Here is a 19,842-nt window from a genome sequence, read left to right on the forward strand (position 1 = left end):
GTGGATGCCTTGGGCTGTGCAGCCTTGGGCTGCGAGGCCACTATCCCTGGGAGTAACTTTAATCGAAACTCTCTTTCTTGATCAGGCCACTGTACACTTGAGGCACTAAGCCTCGCTGAGTTCTTCGTCGACTGCCAGGTTCTCTGTGCTTCTCGTTCCTACGTTTCCACGATGGTCATATACGCGCGGCGTGCTGTGTCCAGCCCTACATACTGAGCCAGTTTTGTAGCCGGGACGTTACAAACGAGCGCCAGAATAGAATCACATCCTTGTATCCAAGGGACGATTCAATAAAGCCTGCGTCCCGTATGCCGCCGACATATTCGGTACTACCACAATGAAGCGTACTGCTGGCGATAACAAGAGCCATTATTCGTACAGCTCGAGTTCCTGAGGTCTCAGGGATGGATGCGATTAATGACATAATGCCAACGGCCAATCCATACAGTTGACCGTGGTATTTTAGATGTAGTTGCGCTTCGTCCGGAAAAAAAAAAAAAACAAAATTGATAATGACAGTGACGATTCCTCGAACATCAACTCAAGAAACATTCGACAGAGCTCCAGAAGGATTGAAGGTTGGTAAGCCCTGTCTAGAGTTTGAAAATAGCCGACTGGAGTAAGGTCTTCTCCTGTGCTTCCAAGTGCTTTTGTTGCCAGTAATTTATGCCGACTTACCAAGGCTTCAATATTCCTAGCCCTCTGCAAAAGTATTTGGTGAGCCTCCTCTACTATCTTGGAAAGTGGCGCAAAATCTTCCGCAAATGATGGCGCTGCCTGGCTATCGATCCGACTTTGGACAGATAAAGGAACAGAATAGCTAAGACTCCGCTCCAAGGATTGACACCCGAACCTCCGTCACCACCTAGCTTGCAAAAAGGTAGGAGGTAGTCAACTGTATCAATTTCCTGGTCTGCAACGAAAGACCCCACAGTTTCCCAGTAGGCCATGGTCCTTCCAAGAAAACGGGGATCTGGCGAACATATGGTACGCGATGAATTTGGGCAGGATGGTATGGCGATGGCAGGTAAAATCTGTGCCCGAAACAGGACACGTGGTCCTATGAGATGTTCCAGGTCCAATGCAGCAGAGTTGTACGAAGACTGAATCGAAGCAAGGTAAGCTACAATCAGAAATAAAGTTAAAACAAGAAGCACATTCTGAAGTCATTCCCAGAATTATTATACCAAGAAGTATACGGTGACTGAACTCGAGTCTTTTGTATGACGTTAACCCTTATCAACACCTGTTCTCTTATCTGAGCAGTCTTGGTCGCAAGACACGAGAGGGCGTTCGTGTTTTGAGTCAGAGCCAGTGTGCGTGCTGCCTTCCTTTGCTGTGCAAGGTGCGCTGCCGAAATCGATAAAGCACAACGGTGGATTAAGGCAGAAGTGCTGCGATCCACGCGCGTGATGGATTTGTTGGCAAATCGAACCCTGACATGATATGACAGACCCAAGCGAAATAATGTTCAACCAGAAATGTGTAATCGTTTGTCAAGTGAGAAGGTAGCGAGAGCTCTACATTTCTCTCCCAGAGGGACGATCGCATCTCCGTAACAGTATCTCAAGGACTTCCTCCGATGCGGGCTGAAGTTGTGTTAGCAGATAGTCTGACAATCGACTGAACATGAATTGCATATCACACTATAGTCGGTAGCGCATTCGCTTTTCATGCTCGGCGAGTCCCCCTTTGAATGGTCCAGATCCAAAGGGCTGGTGACAACTTGACTAGCAGTCTCATTCTGGGTTGAAGTATCTTCAGACGACAGATGGAAGTCGGGTTGCAATACGGCATGGAGCTTCTCCACTTGATCAGAAAACCACTGTAGACTTGACCTTTGGCTTGAGAAAGGCTCTAAATCCTTGGGATCTTGCCCATCGAGCATATTCGTATATAACTCACGTGATATCATGAGTCGAGCTCGCTTTGTCGCCTTTGCGCAAGGAATTGGTAGGACGAGGGGAATAAGGGTCGGCATAATCGTGTGAAGGAAACAAGCGGAGTTGCTCGACGTGAGATACAAGTATAGCTGGGGACATGGCGGTCATGCCCTACTAGGGTCCATAATCTACTAGTAGGATTTAATCTGCGCCAAACCCTTTGGGGCCAAAAAGTGCGATTGGCTAGAATGGGCCGAGCGGTTCAGTTCCGCGGCAACCGTACTAGCAGTATATAGATCTTGATATAAATTCTTACCATGCAACGAACCTCCCGTCTTGCAATTTTGAACCTTTTATCGCTTTCTCGGGAAGTGCTCTGTTTCAAACAAGCTCTAAGCTCTGCTGCCTAGTCATCCCATCCAAAATGTCAACCACCGAATCGAATGCTTTTGTCCCGGTCTCACAATGGCCTACTCTCGAAGAGCTTGCAGTGGGTTTTGCAGAGCATTTAATGCCAGCCTCGTCTGCCCTAGTATGTGAGGTCGTCAACATCATTTTTGACGGCAATATTTCTATCTCCCATCATTTTGCTACCGAGAGTTCTTTGAACTGGGAGGTCACCACGGGACCTCAAAAAGGAGTCAAAGGCAAAAATGATTACAAGGCCTTTGAGGTACGATCTGGCATCTTCTTCGTGGACTTTTACAAGCGAGAATTCGAGGAACATGTGAGCTTGGTCTGGAATCGTTCAACTGGCCAGGTCATTGCGGGGTTGTCGAAGCTCGAGGAAGTGGAAGGACAACGACGGACTACGACCGACTTCCTCCAGGGCCATGTTACTACTTTTCCCCACGCCACACCGTTCCCCGAGACAGATGAGCTCGTTGGTCGACACATTTTGTACCGTTACTCGCCCAGAGATGCGTACGAACACGTCTACCTGAATAGTGGGACACTGACCTGGCATTGTCTATCCGGAACTGAAAAGGGACTGGCCGATACCGAATTCTGCAGAATCTTCAAGCTCTGCGACCAGCTATACCTGTTATTCTGGACAGAGACTATCATGCCCGTTGAGTCTTTTGTCGTAGTCGACCTTCAAAAAATGCGCTCTACTGGAAGGTTCTATTGTTGGGACCCAAAGCCGCAACGGGTCGTACAGATGCTTTTTGGCTCATATGCCACGCATTTAGCAAAGATTGACGCAGCTTCCGTGGTGGCATCTTCTCTGCTGCCTCAATCACAGACAAATTCTGCAGTTACGGCCTGAAGACTGTGAAATAACACGGAAGATTAAACGGCTCTTACTATGGTTCATGGTAAAAACTACAAGTTGTGTACTGTTCACACCGCTCGCACCTTTCAAAGTCGATGCTAAACCTGATAGCCTTTTTTTTTTCTGTCAAACAACTGTAATGAGTTAGGTTGAATCAACTATCTACCTCGGAATTTTTTTCTTCTTCTTCTTCTACGTCCGTGGCAGGTTGCATGTAGTGAGCAATTGTTAGGGGAAGTAGAGAGCATGTAGCGCCAAAAGGACCTATCATCATGCGAAAATATATCTCTTGACTATTCAACAAATTGGTAGATTTACTCTAGTCAATTTAGACTAAATAAACTCCGGCTTTGATTTCCTACATTCATCAAGGTATATCATTACAACCAGACTAGGCTTCCTCAAAGCCCTGGCCCCGATCCCAATGGGCTTCCCTCAGAAAAGGCCCTTGTTGCTTAAATTGTGGTCTTTGTATTTATTGTTAAGTGTTGTGCCACTCTACCAAGATAACCCTTAGGCATTTGGTCGTGCCTCAAACCGAAATCCTGGTCAACATTTATCAACCTGCTTATTACGCAAAATAAGTCACGTTTTCTATATAAAGCCCCATCTTCCTGCTCAGTTTAATTTACCTAAAATATTGAATATCCAATTTAAATACTCTTTCCTACGCTTGGCTTACATGGAGCGGCTAATATACTCTCTTGATGGACCGCCGGCGTTTCTGTGACCTTATAGACTTGCTAGTCTGGGTATCTATTACTATCATTTCTTAGCATGAAGCCCTTCCATTAGACAAAATCTAGAACGAGGTTTCCTACGTTGGGATCGACGTTTCCCCCGTCTTCCCAGACAACCTCTCCCTCGAACCACGTTTTCAATACTTTCGCGCCGGCAAATTCACCGCGACTCAAGTCTCGATCAACGGCAATGAAATTCGCCTTTTTTCCAACTTCAATACTGCCCAACTCCCTCGATTGACCTACTGCCTCTGCCCCAGCCAATGTGATGATCCGACAAATTTTCTCTCCTCCAGCTTCTTCAGCTGCTTTGCCTGGTTCCGAAACAAACCTTTCCACAATTGCTGACAGCGCAGGAAAGATGTCTGGTGTGGGAGGTAATATCCAGTCGGAACCCACAGTAACATGGACTCCAGCATCCTGCAGCTCCTTGAACGGCCATTGAAAGATATGGGGAAAGTTCACTGTCAGACTTGTGTCGTGGAATATTGCAGGTGACATCTCCGCAGTGATTTGGAGCTTTGCCATTCGAGGAATATCAATCTTTCAGCAAAAGGTTGGTTTTCAGCAAGATACTTGGGTTTCCTTGATCTGAACTGTCTGTCTCTCACCTTTGTAGATTGCGTTGCAGTGGGCCAGTTCATGCTGCGGGCCTGCAAGGTTTGATTGTCGAACTATTTCCAACACGTCCAGTGCTCGTCTTACCGAGCCCTCTCCAGCACAATGAATTTTACATGTCATGCCTCTCACATCATGCTGTATCAGCGCGCTTAACAATGAATCAAAGCTCAGTAGTAGCTTATTCTCATCAGGAGAGCCGTCCGGACCCAATTCACAATGTGTAAAATGGGGTGGGATCGGTGCACCATCCATCCAGAATTTGACAAACCGAGGATCAACGTGCTCGCTGCAAAATGTGTCAGCGTTCTCAATGAGGTGATGCAAAGTCTCTTGGCTTTCGGCCGCGAAGGTTTCTGGGGCATGAACAATATGAGGAAAAACTTCCATTTGCAGTCGATTTTCTTGTTCCAGCTCGCGCAGAGCGTGCAGGTAAATCGTGTTTGCGGATGCCTCTTGAACAGACGTGATTCCAAATCTATGGGACATTTCTATTCCATATAGAATAGCTTCCTTCACGTACGAAATGGGTGGTTGAGGGAGCCTGGACCAAACCTGAGTGGTGGCAGCTTCGACCAACTTCCCAGTCATGCTGCCGTCGGGTCTGCGTACGTACTTACCACCTGGAGGGTCCTCCTTGTTGACCTCGATATCATAACCAGCACGCTCCAGTCCGGCACTATTCATGACAACATTGTGACAGGAAATATCACGAACGAGTAGTGGTCGGTCTGGGAACGCATCATCCAAATACGTGCGGTCTATCTTCCCGTCCGGGAAGTTATTGCCTGCGTAGAAGTTCGCAATGAGCCAGTCTCCTCGAACATGGGCATCAGCACAGGCACAGGCAGACTGGCCCTTTTTGATATTCGCCCCTGTGGTAGTAGCAGTACTATCTGATCCGATGTCAATTTCGTTTAGCTTTTGCATGGAGGCAAGCAGTAGGTGTGTATGTGCATCGTGTATTCCGGGCATTATGAAAATATTCTTCAGGTCATAAGTGGGCAGGCTTTGTTCCTTCGCCGAGTTTAGGATTGTTTCGTTGGTTCCCACCGCTTCGAAGCGCCCTGATGCGGACACAATGAAAGCTTCAGCCCATGGCTTCCTCTCGTCCACGGTGAATACTCTGCCGTGTATATAGGCGGCGGCTACTCGGCTCATGGGTCTTGTGAACTAGTATATATCTGTTGGTGCAGGTTAACGGATCTCAACGAAAGATATGAAAATTTAAACTGGAGGAGGGTCGAGATTTCCACAAGGAGCAAGGCGAATATGCAAAGAAAAAAAGAAAGAAAAGAAAGAAAAAAAAAAAAAAAAGGGTGAATCGGAACGTATCTCCGGACAATGAGCATGCCAATTTCGCAAGTGTTTTAAGTAGTCGTATAGATTGAGTGATGATTTGCACCCCCGCGGTGGGCTTCGGGAAGCGCTAAACCAAATCCTGCTAAAAAGTGCGATACTCTATGGCACTCGTTACTATGCACAACCCCACAGCCAAAACAGCAGACTTTCTGTTCTGCTATAGGCACTGCTACCGAACCGTAAGGTCTCTAAAAAGTAGATAGCTTTCGGCAGGCCGGAATGGTTCCGCGATACTGAGGAGGGGAGGTTGTCCTGATATCACAAGCTGGATGAATGGAACAGCATTGTATCCCAGGAGCTGCCTGCTCTGTTGTCTATTCCGTGCTTGTCTCCCTCTCTGAGGGAACAGGTGTCTCCGTCAGTACAATTGATTAAGGAACGGGGTATATGTTTCTACTCGCCGGCTGGAGTTTGCTTTTCTGGCAGCCCTTTGCTCTGCAGTATGGCAAACGATTAAACTATATTCTGTCTCGTGTGGGGACAATAGTACGTTGTGGTCTGTGAATATCGTGGCCTAGTCCATACGTAAAATCAAATGGTGAATGGATCGGACGGAGTATTATCTATATATCCTTCATCGCTCCAATTGAAGCATTTCCAGAGGTGTTTGTGACGGATGTAGTATACTAGTTGACAATATTGCAGTATTTCACGCACGAATGTGGCACCCACATGACTCTCTATTCATTATCTCTGGCAAGTGGCACTTACGTTGCACCTCTAATTTGTGGTTTTATCTCTGTTGCGTCCAAGGCTAGCTGTTCATAGTCATATAACATGAGCTGTATTGCATACAACATCACAATTAAAACAACGGTCATTAAGAATGGGATGCCCCATAGGAGTTACAAATACAGATAACGGCTCACTCTAGCTCATGCCGTGGTTGGTGAGCGCCCACCAGTTCTTGCGGCTGCACATTGTCTTTTGTGTCCAATTCTCTTGGATACCCATCCTGTTTCGTCGAAACAGGTAATTCAGCGAATCCTCGAAATTGGACCCTCCTTTCCTCCACAGCAACGGGCTTACGGTCGCGACGTCGCCGTATCATCGCGACCCATACCCCCCCAGCAATGAGAAGAACTCCTGCGACTCCAACTCCAACTCCAATCCCGGCTTTTGTCCCTGTGGAAAGACCACCGGTGGAGCTGATGGAGCTATTCGAACTATTCGAGCTATTGGAGCCGGATTCTGGTAAAGGAGACCAATGTTTAGCCCAACTCTCTTCCCAAGAGTTGTCTGATGCGGCAAGAGTGGTGTCATCGATATTAATCGTTGTTATATCCGCCTCGGGAAGACCTGGACCTGGCGCTTGACCTAAGAACCATGTACCAGTGTTGTTCCCTTGGAACCAATTCACACCAACAAATGCAGCTTGTAGAAAAGGGCGACCGAGAACCGGGGTATCAGTGGAATGGAAACAGGGGAAATACGTTGCGTTGCGGTCGACCAGCGGGTCTTGCAGCGTAAGCGTGAGAAGCCTCAGGGGAACTTTGACTGTAATCGTTTGATCGTTGAGACCATCTTTCCTGAATATAAAGGAAATATATGTCGCGGAGGACGTGATATTCGCATAGTTACTGTGGGTCGTGTCCCAGATGTATAGGCCCAAGCCATTGTCGAACGAGACAGGAAACGGCGATGTGATCGCATCACAGGTGGCTTCGGGAAGATACATATAGGGCTTCGTAGGGTCAATCGTGACTGGTTTCGCTAGTACGGCGCCGTTGCCTTGCATGAACAGCCCAGTCTTGCTCGTAAAGTCGAATGGTGAGTCTCCTGTCGCAACGCCCACCCCAATATCTTTCAATACAATCTGCCACAAGCCACTAGAATAAGATGACAGGCTTACTGACTGTGAACTTACCCCAGTAAGAACTCGACTCTTATCATATCCGCCCAACACCAGAGACCCTGGAATAGCTGGCTCTACAGACCCGATGTGCAGTCCGTACGAGTAAGATGGAATGCGGTTGTCTCCTTCAGAGGTGTATAGCCCCGCTGCGATCATGTTGAGACTTAACCCTGAGGCCATATCTTTTAAACGCGGCCCACCAATCGCTAGGTTTCCAACCGGGACCGGATAATCCTTGCCATTGGGGTAGGTCTGGTATGTTTGATAGACCGCCGTGAGGCTGACGTTTGGGACAACAGCGCCAACATCGACCTGGTCACTAACGAAACCCTGTATACTTCCTCCTTGTACGTTCCAATAAGATGTCTCCCACGCGCTCTGATTCAAGGCCAACGCCGTGGTTGATTCACTCTGGTTGTATGTGCCGGCGCGTGCTGCATAACATGTTGTCGACAGGGTTGTGTTCGAGCAGATCGAGTCGACGAAGATCGTGGTGGCCCCATTGGCGCCGGGATAAAGATCGATTGGCTGTCTATTGCTGCCCACTGCTATCGTCACAGCTTGCCATGGACCGTCTGGGCCGTATGCCTGTGATGACCATTTCATCACTAGGGGATTTGCTGCATGAGTAGTAGCATCTTGGAGGATGAGAAGAAGAAGACATAGACGCCACATCATAATGTCATAATATTGGCATAATCGTAGTCACTTAGCTGGCTCGAGGTGCGGGAAAGAGGGGGAAATGAGGGATAAATAAAGGTGGAGTGGAATGCCAGGGAGAATGTAAGAGAGATTACTCCACATCCCTTGCCTTCAGAGTGAGACATGTCTTCGTATTTAATTTTCTGCAAGACTGTCATGCATGTCAAAACTATTCTAAATGGAGGATCAATGACAGCGGATCGGTATCCCTGCACAGTTTAAGCCATTTTAAGGAGAGTTATTCAAGTGCAAGGATCCTCAAACCGGTTAGATCAGTCCGCCGTAAGTCATCCAGACCCTTGACAATGGTTACATTGGTGGTCAGACAGTTGATGCTAGAAAGGCAGGCCGCGTGGGATTAACCCTAACTGGCCAAGGCCTTTACTAGTTAAGGTTCGTGAGTAATTAAATCCCAGTTAAGGAGGCCAATGCAGGGTACACAAAAAGCGATATGAAGGGGAAGAAGATCAAGTTACCAACAAAGCTTAAATAGTTATAGGACTCTAGCTATAAATATTGTCTGCCCAGAAGGCCATATTATGCCACCACATAGAACACCGAGGCGATAACTGTCCCGCCAGCTTAAAACCAGAGACACTGACACCTACATTCTCTCATACCCCAAGTCCGGCTCGACCGGGCTCTCATATATCCTGGCCTTGCTGACCTAAAATCAAAGCGCCACGTCACGAGCTTCTGTGCACTATGTGGAGAGCAATTGGGGCTATTTGCGCTCCCAGTGAGACGGATTTAGAGATCAAGCAAAGGATCTCAGGATTTTTCAATCACGCATGCCATACAATATAGCACTAGCTAGAGATTCAGCTGGCCGGGTTGTTCTGCCAGCCGGCCCAACTAGGGCTCCCAGCCTGAATTAATCGGTATCGCATCTCGTACAATATCCCAAGATGAAATTAGCGGGTACTTGAAACGGTATGGGTATGCTTCTACATAATTTACCTCATGTGCCTGATGTCGCGATGTGATAGGATTTAGTCACCAGCATTCTTCGCGTAAATGAGGGTTGCAGTAGGTCAGCGTCTTAAGGTTTAAGTTTGCCCCATTTAATTCCGCACATTAAAATCGTCCCTGTTAATGGACTAATTGCTTGTCCTCAAAATATAATGATGAGTTCCAATATTCTAGACATGCCTTTATCATATTGTACCAGATGTGCAACTCTGCAGCCTAACTTTTCACAGCTCAGTCTTAGAGCAAGTTATATAACAGTAATATAGTGTAATATAATATTAGTTATAGATTTCTCTATCTCTATAGCCGCCTCCTCGTTCCTGTAGTTTATCTCTTGTATTCTATAATATATATTATATTAAAAATACAAATCTGATTAATCGAACTAAAACACCTAACAGTAAGGGATTCGCTGGTCGTTAGTATATCCACTCAACTACTTGGCCAAAAAAGTCCAACCCGGTGAGCTTGGGGAAGTGTGTAGGGCGAGCGTGTAATAGACAAGGTAAGCCACTCACCGTGCGTTTGACGCAAACTGGTGGCTAGAGATAAGATCAAAAATCAACTGTGGCCCTACATTTATCAATATCAATGCATGATCCACACTCTGCGGCCCGACGATCATCACAATTGCCGGCTCCTTTACCGTTTGGGGTAAAATACACGGAACGTCCACCCAAGTCGAATAGAAGATGCCTCCAACCCCGTATTCAAAAGCCATTCCTTGGCTGGAGCGTAAGGATACTTTTCCATAAAAGACAGTCAGCAGACCATTGTTGGCTAGAGATAGATGTGCCGGAGAAGGCTTCAAAGCAATGCATGGAGCGTGCCCAAGTTAAACAGTAGTGGAGATATTGCGTTTAACATTCCCTATCAGGTAGCTCTCACGAGGCGGGGACTATGCCACTTGGGTCATTTCAATCAATCTTCGTTGAGCAGGCAAATGAGCGTGACAGTCAATGGCTTATAAACACCATTAGACTCTCATTTAACAGGTGTACCATCTTTCGCTGTCCCAAGACCAGCTAACCATCGCTGAAATTCATCCCATATCATCTCCAACAATTTCAGAGTGACCCCTACAATGGCACTAGGAAGGCTTTTCATTGTGATTTTTGTGGTCTTGGCCTTAAGGCCCTTGGTCCTTTACTTCTACGATAGCAAGAAACTGCGAAAATATCCGAACCAAAATCTCCTCTCCGGCGTTACCAATTTGGCCTCCATGCGAGAGAGACTGCGCAAATTCCGAACGAGAGAATTATATCTTCAACATCAAAAGCATCCTGTCATTCGTGTTGCCCCTAATATGCTCTCGTTCCGGGATGTTAAGGCCATCAAGGATATCTACGGCTTCGGATCTCCCTGCCAAAAGCATGAAATGTACAAACTCCAGAACGGCGAGGGATACATGAACATCCTTAACGTCATTGACCGGGAGGATCACAATCGGAAGCGCCGAATGCTATCGCACGCTTTTTCCACCAAGAACCTGGAATCTTGGGAGTTCAAAATCACTGATAAAGTCGAAAAGCTAGTGGCCCAGTTTGATAGGAGAGCACATGCCCCGTCATGGAATAATGGCCCAGATCAACCGAACACTAGTATGGTCGACGTCAGATACTGGTTCAACCTCTTTACAGTCGATGCCATTGCTGATATCGCGTTGAGTGAGCGACTTGGTATGCTCGAATCTGGGTCGGACGTCGTCAAAGTTGGTGGTCCGCGTGAGGAGAATCGCGCACATCGATTCATTGCGGACATGCATGAAGCAGCCCGGGTGAAGTCGAAGATTATTGGTACTTTAGATTGGTACGACGTCTTGAAACAAGTTACTATCTTTCTCTCCTCGTGCTGCCGTTCACAATGGGACTGTGGAGGCAACGTCGGCCAGATTGTGAGCCACTTGGCTAGCAAGCGATTGCGGCGACATGAAGATGGTGAAAACATTGATGATTTTCTAAGTTGCCTTATCAAGGATAAGGCAGGCAAGTCTCGAGATCTCGATATGGGCGAGCTCAAGGCAGAAACGAACATCCTGCGTAAGGCATTCATTCCCTTGGCAAACAAAACTCCATGAGCCCAGGCTAATATGAGCTTCTCTAGTTGATGCCGGGTCTGAGACAACGGCGATTGCCTTGGCTCACCTACTTTACTATCTGATCAAAAACCCACATTGCTTTTTAAAGCTAAGGAAGGAGGTGTCAGAAGCCATCGCGGGAGACAAAGTTGCTCCCTATGCCAAGGTGAAAAGTTTGCCTTATTTGAAGGCTTGCATCGAGGAATCCTTACGTCTATCACCTCCGCTTCCGCGGGGCCTCGAGCGTGTAACACCTCCCACGGGAGCCCATATCATGGGTGAGTTTATTCCTGGGAATGTAGGTGTCTCGGTTCCTGCATATGTCGCCCATCGGGACCCGGATGTATTCCCGGAGCCAGAGGCCTTCTTGCCAGAGAGATGGTTCAACAATGAAAACATCGGTACGATGCGAGATGCATTCATACCGTTTAGTGCGGGTGGTCGTGCTTGTATTGGGAGAAATATTACCATGATTGAGCAGCAAATCCTGATCGCCACCCTTGTGTACCGATATGACTTCTCTCTTCCTTCGCCTGATTGGACACTGCAGAATGAAGAGGCTTTCAATTTATGGCCCGTTGAGTTGCCGGTGAAGATTTGGAAGAGGGATCTCGAAGCATAGAAGGAATTTACTGTTTCGTTGGATTCTTTTTTGGCATTTTGCGAGTGATAGTTGTTGTTATCGATTTTCATGGAATTTACTATATTTCCCAAGCTATATGTAGCATCGCCGTCAAACCCACATCTACTGTACGAAATAAAATTAAGCAAAAAAAATCCACTCACTGTATTTCTTTAGTCAACTGTGGATTTTGTCGCTAAAAAGATCAACGATTCCTTGGTTCCGGGACAGCAAATAAGCCAATTTAAACCCTCGATTCAGACAAAACACACCCGTGGTCTGCAGATTGGCCAGACGTTTTGTTGAATAGGAGAATTAACGAACTTATGGAAGATGTCATAGTCTTGTCCGATCCTTGATTGTGGATTAACAAGGCAAGGCTCGATCACAACAAAAAAAAAGGCAATGAATTCTTTCCGAATATTCATACTACTGTCTTTAAGTAGGTCTTTGTGGTTGTTGTTATGGTCTATCTGTTCTTCATAGCAATTCCCTTTATCAACGGCAGAGTTGCCTTTCAAGCTTGCTTTTCGTGTGAAAGCCAGTCTGCGCCTCGATATTGTCAAGCAATAATATGGCACTCTCTTTAAGTGTGTTATCTCTGACGTGTTTCACCGCTGAGCAAGTAAACAAATGAGCACATGATATTTATACAACCACCGACGCGATTTCTTACCGTAGCAAAGGGGCTGAACAACCACAACTATGGCGGAGTCTGGAAGGCTTGACAGAGCGATCAATATTATCTGCCTTGAATGTGCGTCGACTTGATCCTGCAATGGAAGTCAGAATCGGGGTCAGGGAGGCTTGAGCGAGGGAGGTGTTGTCATAGGAGATTTACATATATCTCATTCACATTTTCCGGTCCCTCCTGGACCTTTTCAAGGTCATGCCACAGAAGCAGCATGGATAAATGATAGAAAACTAGTGCAGCGGCTTTCGAGTCCTCTACTGTCAGGTTGGGATTTGAGATATGTAGGGGGAAGAACTGTACCAAAATTTGGTCGTGGGAACCAGTATCGGACGTTTCCATCTTCTGCGTATTCAATTCCTTTCCACTGCTTTGGGCACCGATGCAGCCAAGTACACAGTTCGCTCTGGACAGCTGACAGGTCTCGTTTTCTCCGTTTTGTCCTGCTTCTCGATGTTTTTCCGAAAACAATGCAGACAGTTTCAGCGGTCAGGCGTAAAACGTCATTACAGAATGAATCCTCTGCTGGCTCAGCTGCTGAAAGATTAAACTTTGGCCACGAGCCCGGGTCGTGAAAAGTAGGCGAATTGCGATTCAGCGCTTCAGCCACCTCGTGCCGTGCATATATCCAGAACGAAGCGCGAGTTAAGCAGCTTGCTGAGTTGTGGGCGTGTAATGATTCTATGATTGTGTGTGCGCCTTTGAAATGCCTTTGATAATCGAGACCTGGAAAAGCGAGGAGCTCATAACTGCTCAGTAGGATTGTTCCAACATTCGCGAGTTCCATCTTGTTGGGGAAAGCACTGAGAAGGCGGGCAAGAAAATGAACAGCTTGGCCATAGTAGTGTTCAGCCACCGGTTTCCAGGTCCGTGGAGATTCAATGAGGCTCAGTTGCCGTGCTGCAAGAGCACAGATAGCATTTAATAAAAGCGGCGACGATGGAGCCATACACAGCAGCCGCCGTTGATAGGTGAATTCCGAATCAAACACGTCCATCCAAGTCGCGATGCTTTTCTCGTATACCCGGAGAAGGTGGACAATTTCTGGCGTTATCATAGACTCTGCGGGAGGAGACGCTCCTTCACGATCTGCAACAGCGCGGGACATTCTCTGTGGTTCTTGTACTTGTTGTTCCCCATCTCTCTGAGACCTAGGTGCACAGTTAGGGTTGATTTTGTTGCATTGACCGTCTCGGTTGGGCTTCGGCGGTGTTTCAGTGCCTGCGGCAGCTTCATCTTAGCAAACGTCAAGAGGGAGTATCAATTTGACTAATCTTACGTCTCTCCGCTCCGACGACAGCAGGATCGAAAGTGCTCCATTTCGATGAAACAAAGTCCGGTTGTTGGCATTGTAGTCGTGACTTTCTACAATTGCCACAAACAGGCCGAGTTTCATCGCAGCGAATATGTCTTCCTCGACAAGTAAGACTACATCCATGGTCAGAACCTAAACAAATGACCTATTGTGCATTTTATATCGTACCAACCTATACTTATTAGCTAATAGTTCCATAACACGTGCTCCTCGAGCAATGAAAACACGTACCCTTCCTGCTGCGGGGTCCAGATCGGCGCGGCCTACGCCCTCCTGGCAGGTGCCGGTCCATGGGTATGAATAATCTAGTAGTTAATAGTCCTGGTCGCTAAGATAGCTCGTAATGAATTTTGCAGCCTGCGAAACGAAGAGATATGCTCAGCTTGGGGATCGACTCCCTCCGATCTCCAACTTCAGCGCGGGGAAATCCAGCTTATGTCATCGTCTTCAGGGCTTCTATGTACACTATAAAAACTTGCTATAGGCATTTCTTTTGTCCATGGTGGAGGAAAATGGTACTAATGATGTCCTAATGCGTATGAGGTTTAGGAAAGGGAAGATCTATTTATAATGAAAAGAGCTTCGCTTGTGGTACAGACATTCCCAGCAGCGTCCCTTATTTCTCCTTTCACGAATACCTTCCGGCGTTCAACCTTGACAACTTCCGCGCGCGCCATGATAAAACCCCGCGCAAGGAGTAGCTTATGATATGTAGTGTTCAAGCTGGCAGTGCGTATCCCAAGTCCACGATCAAGGTCCAATAATACTATCAGGCCTCCGGTAATTTCGTCCATAAGCGTTGCTAGAAACCCTCCATGGGCAACCCCATCTTTCCCCGATACCCCGGCTCCAATCTGCATCACGATGTATCCTTCGGATTTAACCCCCATTGGGTCGTGCGAGGCTCGATATAAGAAAGTGCGATCCTTCCATGCATCGTCGTGTTTGGTGGTCTCTCGAAAAGGGTTGGATGCGCTAGTGTCGATCCTGAGATCGGGATGGTTCAACCAGGCAGCACCCCAAGAGGTCGATCGAAAGTAGGAAAGAGGAGTTGACATGGGTATCAATTATGATAGGCGGACTTTATATATATTGGTTTCGTGAATAAGGAAGTGTGGTGGTGTTTATGCTCGATAAGTGCACTCGAACGGTTTATGTATGTACATACTCGGTTAGGTAATCGGCACGAAGCCGTCGGCGTTGGATCTTCCTCGGCAACACCTCTACATATATGCACTTATGTTATACAGGCATACCTAGCCATTATGTACATTTCTAGTACTGTGAAAAGGCGGCTAACTCGGAATACCCCGCAAATAGTAAATCCTTATCGACTGTCGTAGCGAGGCATACCGCCCATATATGCCTAGCACAATCTATGATATTCGAAGAGAGCCAGCTTATAGATAATAGTACACGGCCCTGGAGTCCGGCTTAAAATCAATCATTAATTCTTTGAAGATCATGCTTGGGGCATACTATCATATGTAGACAGCTGGGTTAAACTGACCTACTCTAAAAAAATAAAAATGAATAATAATAATAATATTTCTGTCAAAAAAACAGGTATCCCTACATTCTAACCCAATGGCATGTACTAATAACCGGAAATCCAGCTGAATCCCCTTCTCATAGTTAGTTGCTAGTGAGAGCTATGAGGCCAATAATCCCCATGTCATGCTATTGACAGCACGCTTTTTGTGACTGGCCCCTACGACGCCGTAATAATATCACCCGGACTCGGGTAGTGCAGCCGAGACATGTCGACTATAGGTTCAAAAACAGCCGTCCACCACAATAACAGAGAACACAAAAGAAAAACATACAACAGGTATTGTATGTTGGTGATCACCTACCGCCAACGAGTTTATGCTAGGTGGCTTGCCGCCCTAACAGGAAGTCTCTTTAGCCCTTTACCTGAAGAACCGAAACTGACACGCAAAAGTCGCATTCAGAAATTTCAGTAAGCTTATTGCAGATTGAATATAGCTATGGGATCTAAATTATTTAGTATGGAATTCTACCGACCTAAGAAGAATGCGAGAAGGAATGCAAGCTCCGCAAGGCTAATTTGGATTAGTGAAGTTGTTTGCCGAAATAGTTTCAATTTCACTATTTCTACCTGAATAGAAAAAGATAGAACACTAGAATTCCTGCTCTATAAGAGGCTTAGTTAAGCTAGTTGGGTTGTGGGATAAGATATGAAGATGTTGATTCATCTTAAATAAAACCGTTCTAGAATAATGCTACGCACATTTTTTTTGTTCAGCTTCTCCTAGTAAGGGCTTCCTGCAAAGTTACTGTATGGTAGATTAGAACGTCAATATGAATGGTATAGGATACGGAAACTTGCGGCAGGACTAGATCAAGGGCTTCAGAAAAAAGCTGCGGGTAGCCTCTGTAGGCGGTTTATAGAGTTGATGTCAAAGCTTTGTTTGAAATGAACTAATCACGCAATCACATGGCTTCCTGTCTGCCGACTCGCAAATGTTAATGGAATCAACATCATTTACTTCCCTACTTACCGAATATTATACCTTCTAAAAATGGAACGTTCTTAGTGGAATAAATTGAACTTGTCCATGCTACAGAGCCAAACCAATGATACGCCGACTTCCTCCATAACAAAGGGTGGTCAACGAAGACAGCGTGACAAAAAGGGAAAGAGTAAAACGTAGATCGGGAATATGTGATAGGACGTATTTTCAGGACCAAATATCGGCCCTAAATGCCACTAGAATACAAGAAAGTACTGTAGATAGAAATAGTTACGCCCATTCTGTCGCAATTATCGTCTATGAATCCAGATCTCCTTATTAAAAGCCTTCTCGATTCACCCTCTATTACTAGCTTAAACAAGTGACCTCGCGGACTACTTGTCCAGTTATTTCAAGAGGACCCTCCAGCTTTTCGGCGTCAAAACACTCTTAAGATATTCCTTCACTGCCCCGGTAATAAGCATATTATATATCCACATGCAGAGCCTCCTAACAGTATTTCTCAATGATTCTCGGGATTGGGTAAATGAGGATCAGGTGTACTGCACCATGCTTAGAGCCTGAGGTATTCATTACAGAAGCAGTCCGTCAGTATGAGGAAATTCAATTGTGAACCAGTTCCAAGTCGCGTCCAAAACGTCATGGGATCGATTTTTCATCTTCCATCCTGTTTATATCTGTTATACTACGGACCCAACTTGATTCTGGCAACAATCACTCCTTGTATGTACATTCGGTATTTTGATCTCTGTACGTATTCCTTGCCAAATATACCTGGCCTGCTTTCCAGGCTTCTATCCTGACAACTCAAGTATATCGTTATACTAGGGGCCCGGCTGAAGCTTGGCTTTGGACCTTTTTGCTATACGAATACATCCTTCTAAAGAATCGTCACAGCCAACCAGACTATAACACTTCGAGGCATCACTATCGTTCCTGTTTTGTTCTCTCGACAACTGTACTCCAACAATTTCATCGCCGCTTCCCTGAAAGTCGATGGTACTGTCGCGATGAAGGTGAAGAAAGAGCAAAGGCAGAACGCTATTCATCCAGGTCTGTATATGAGCCTGGTGGGTCATCCATGCGGTACAAAGGCAGGATAGTGCTCCCAGAACCCAGACAATAATTGGAAGAGTGAGCCACTCCCAGTGAACGTCCACAAATGAGACATGAATCTGAGCTTTTCCAGTAGTAGTTTTTGCCTTCGTGAACTCAATTGGTCGATAACTGGTACTGTAAGTGAATGCGGAGTCCCTTATAGTTTTAGACATAGCAGCAGCAACATTCTTCATAGTGCAAGACAATTGGTCGGCATCTTGGCAGTTGGTGCCAGTAAAATTGCTATAGAAGACGGCCTCCAAGGCATCAGCCGTAGCATATGGGCTCCCCAAGTTCGATGGCTCAAAGTTGAAAATATCAGAGGCTGCAGATACATAGCCGGCGAAAAGGAATTTAAGGAAAACAGTGAGTGAGTTCCATGCCTCGAAGGCTAGACCAAAAGTTTGACTTTCTTCTGCCCCCAAACTCTCATTCCATGGAGGTGTGAAGGAATATGCGAAGCTGAGATTCTCAACTGTGTTATTCAAGACCGGCCACTCTGCAAGCTGTGTTTCATGGTAAACCCCCATGATAACGGATGATTGAAAGCTTCTAACGGTTGGTTGAAGGGCACACTCTGTGGCGACAAACTGAGTGCTTTTCCCAATCTGGGTAGAAATTCCGCCACCCGCGGCTGGGTTGTTATTTGACCCTATTGCCAAAATGTACTGTATAACAGGGAAAGTGCTATTCCTATAGAAGGTCTTAGAGCTTCCAGATACCGTATTGATGACCATAGGCCGGGCAGAGCCACCGCTAGTCAAATACCATACTGCGACACCGCTGTCCAATGATACAGTGCAGTTGGTGAACCCTGGCCCATCAGTGCATGACGTGCTTAGAGTCGAAGTGAGATTAGAGCAAAGGACACGGATTTCCACAGTTGCCATTGGTGCCCAAGTGCAGTTTCCTGTCGAGCATGTATATTGTGGAACTGCCCATGGCTGCGCTGGGTTTGTATTGAACAAGGCGCTATACACGTTTGCCTTCAGAATGGGATCCACGTAAAATACTGTCAAACTGTCAGCAAATTTTGAAAGCGCTCCGAATCCACGCTTACTTACGACCGCCTCCTGCCAATGGCCCAACTGTGTTATATAATGATGTACTTGCGAGCAATGAGATCTCAGAAGGACTGTCAATGCTACCTGGGACATAATGCACTAGATTTTGGATGAAAGGGTCAAAACCTATGGCCAGAACCATAGCTAGACTTCCAAGCAAGGCTGTATCTCTGCAAGTGGCTAATCAGAAAGAAGAAATGAAGTATGATCTCCTGCCTTGGTGATGAAAAGGATTGAGATTTCACATACCGTCCCCTCACAAGCCATAGAAGGAACGCACTTCCGGTGGCCCCTCTGCTTGCCGAGTCGAACACATCTAGATCAGACAATCGTCGATTGCGTTTTGAAAACCAGACCCATTTCAACTGACCAATTCCTTGGCTGACAGAGAATATCACGCAAGCTTTGGCAAGGGTGCTCAACCAGGAAATTAGAGAGTTGAGGGAGATATGCTTCCAATCCTGTTGTTGGCGCCCATTGTACTTTTGAAGGATGACAATAATAGCAATGATAATGGCAGCTGATACAACTATTCCAGCAGTTTCCAAGCCCCAATCTTTCAGAGTGGCTGTGGCAGGCCGGCGGTCTCTTTGTTTGTTTGTAGAGTTCACCAACTCGTAGCGCGCTAGATGATCGTCGCGAAGTTGAGATGAATCTGCTTCAGAATGAACCTTTTGTGACTCGGCTGTGGGTAGAACGGTGCATGAATCTTTTGGCTGCATCAGATGGAGCTGGGAACTTTCGTCGGTCCCCTGGCCGTAGGAGGGGATTTGAGGCGAAATCATATCTACCAAATGTTTGATTCTTGGTCCTGCTTAGATCCGGGGCAAAGAAGATATGACTTTGCGAAAGTAAAATTGTAGAAATTAAAAGTGCGAGGGCTCACGATGGAAAAGTGAGCAAACCAGACCAGTACATTTTTTTTTTTAGGCCCCCCTATCACTAAAGAAATCGGCGTAGTAAAATGTCGCATTATCACAAGCTAATGCATCTATCCATAGGAGGCACCCCTTAATTTATCCAAGTGTTGTCGGAAGCGCGCGGACACACAAGGAGAAGTCAAAGTGCA

At 46.4% G+C, this 19,842-nt stretch overlaps 6 protein-coding genes across 6 annotated transcripts; 2 read left to right on the top strand and 4 right to left on the bottom strand.

Moving 5' to 3' along the window:
- Positions 1-2,256: 2,256 nt before the first annotated feature.
- BDV27DRAFT_171985 (molybdenum cofactor biosynthesis F family protein) lies at positions 2,257-3,153 on the top strand (the record flags this gene model as incomplete). The annotated part of the gene is made up of 1 exon (XM_032075743.1): positions 2,257-3,153. Exon 1 carries the CDS (start codon positions 2,308-2,310, stop codon positions 3,151-3,153), a length of 846 nt encoding a protein of 281 aa, XP_031928011.1. The 5' UTR covers positions 2,257-2,307.
- Positions 3,154-3,891: 738 nt separating this feature from the next.
- On the bottom strand, positions 3,892-5,678 carry BDV27DRAFT_171987 (amidohydrolase; the record flags this gene model as incomplete). The annotated part of the gene is made up of 3 exons (XM_032075744.1): positions 3,892-3,915; positions 3,981-4,442; positions 4,497-5,678. 3 exons carry the CDS (start codon positions 5,676-5,678, stop codon positions 3,892-3,894), a joined length of 1,668 nt encoding a protein of 555 aa, XP_031928012.1.
- Positions 5,679-6,500: 822 nt separating this feature from the next.
- Positions 6,501-8,522, bottom strand: BDV27DRAFT_109007 (aspartic peptidase domain-containing protein). Its single transcript, XM_032064476.1, has one exon. It carries the CDS (start codon positions 8,410-8,412, stop codon positions 6,745-6,747), a length of 1,668 nt encoding a protein of 555 aa, XP_031928013.1. The 5' UTR covers positions 8,413-8,522; the 3' UTR covers positions 6,501-6,744.
- A 1,902-nt stretch (positions 8,523-10,424) lies between these two features.
- Positions 10,425-12,107, top strand: BDV27DRAFT_171988 (cytochrome P450; the record flags this gene model as incomplete). Its single annotated transcript, XM_032075745.1, has 2 exons — positions 10,425-11,447; positions 11,512-12,107. Exons 1-2 carry the CDS (start codon positions 10,493-10,495, stop codon positions 12,105-12,107), a joined length of 1,551 nt encoding a protein of 516 aa, XP_031928014.1. The 5' UTR covers positions 10,425-10,492.
- Positions 12,108-13,676: 1,569 nt separating this feature from the next.
- Positions 13,677-15,171, bottom strand: BDV27DRAFT_144900 (uncharacterized protein; the record flags this gene model as incomplete). The annotated part of the gene is made up of 4 exons (XM_032070325.1): positions 13,677-13,698; positions 13,788-14,019; positions 14,078-14,258; positions 14,752-15,171. 4 exons carry the CDS (start codon positions 15,169-15,171, stop codon positions 13,677-13,679), a joined length of 855 nt encoding a protein of 284 aa, XP_031928015.1.
- Positions 15,172-17,435: 2,264 nt separating this feature from the next.
- BDV27DRAFT_157417 (DUF3176 domain-containing protein) lies at positions 17,436-19,558 on the bottom strand (the record flags this gene model as incomplete). The annotated part of the gene is made up of 3 exons (XM_032072505.1): positions 17,436-18,721; positions 18,774-18,943; positions 19,023-19,558. The coding sequence occupies 3 exons, from the start codon at positions 19,556-19,558 to the stop codon at positions 17,436-17,438; spliced, it is 1,992 nt and encodes a 663-aa protein (XP_031928016.1).
- Between the last annotated feature and the right edge of the window lie 284 nt (positions 19,559-19,842).

The sequence above is a fragment of the Aspergillus caelatus genome, assembly GCF_009193585.1.
Source record: "Aspergillus caelatus strain CBS 763.97 unplaced genomic scaffold BDV27scaffold_79, whole genome shotgun sequence".
In the NCBI taxonomy this organism is placed as follows: Eukaryota; Fungi; Ascomycota; class Eurotiomycetes; order Eurotiales; family Aspergillaceae; genus Aspergillus; species Aspergillus caelatus.

What these genes read in the sequence shown, in the direction of transcription:
- BDV27DRAFT_109007 (XM_032064476.1), bottom strand. Translation starts at nt 8,412, where the DNA reads ATGATGTGGCGTCTATGTCTTCTTCTTCTCATCCTCCAAGATGCTACT.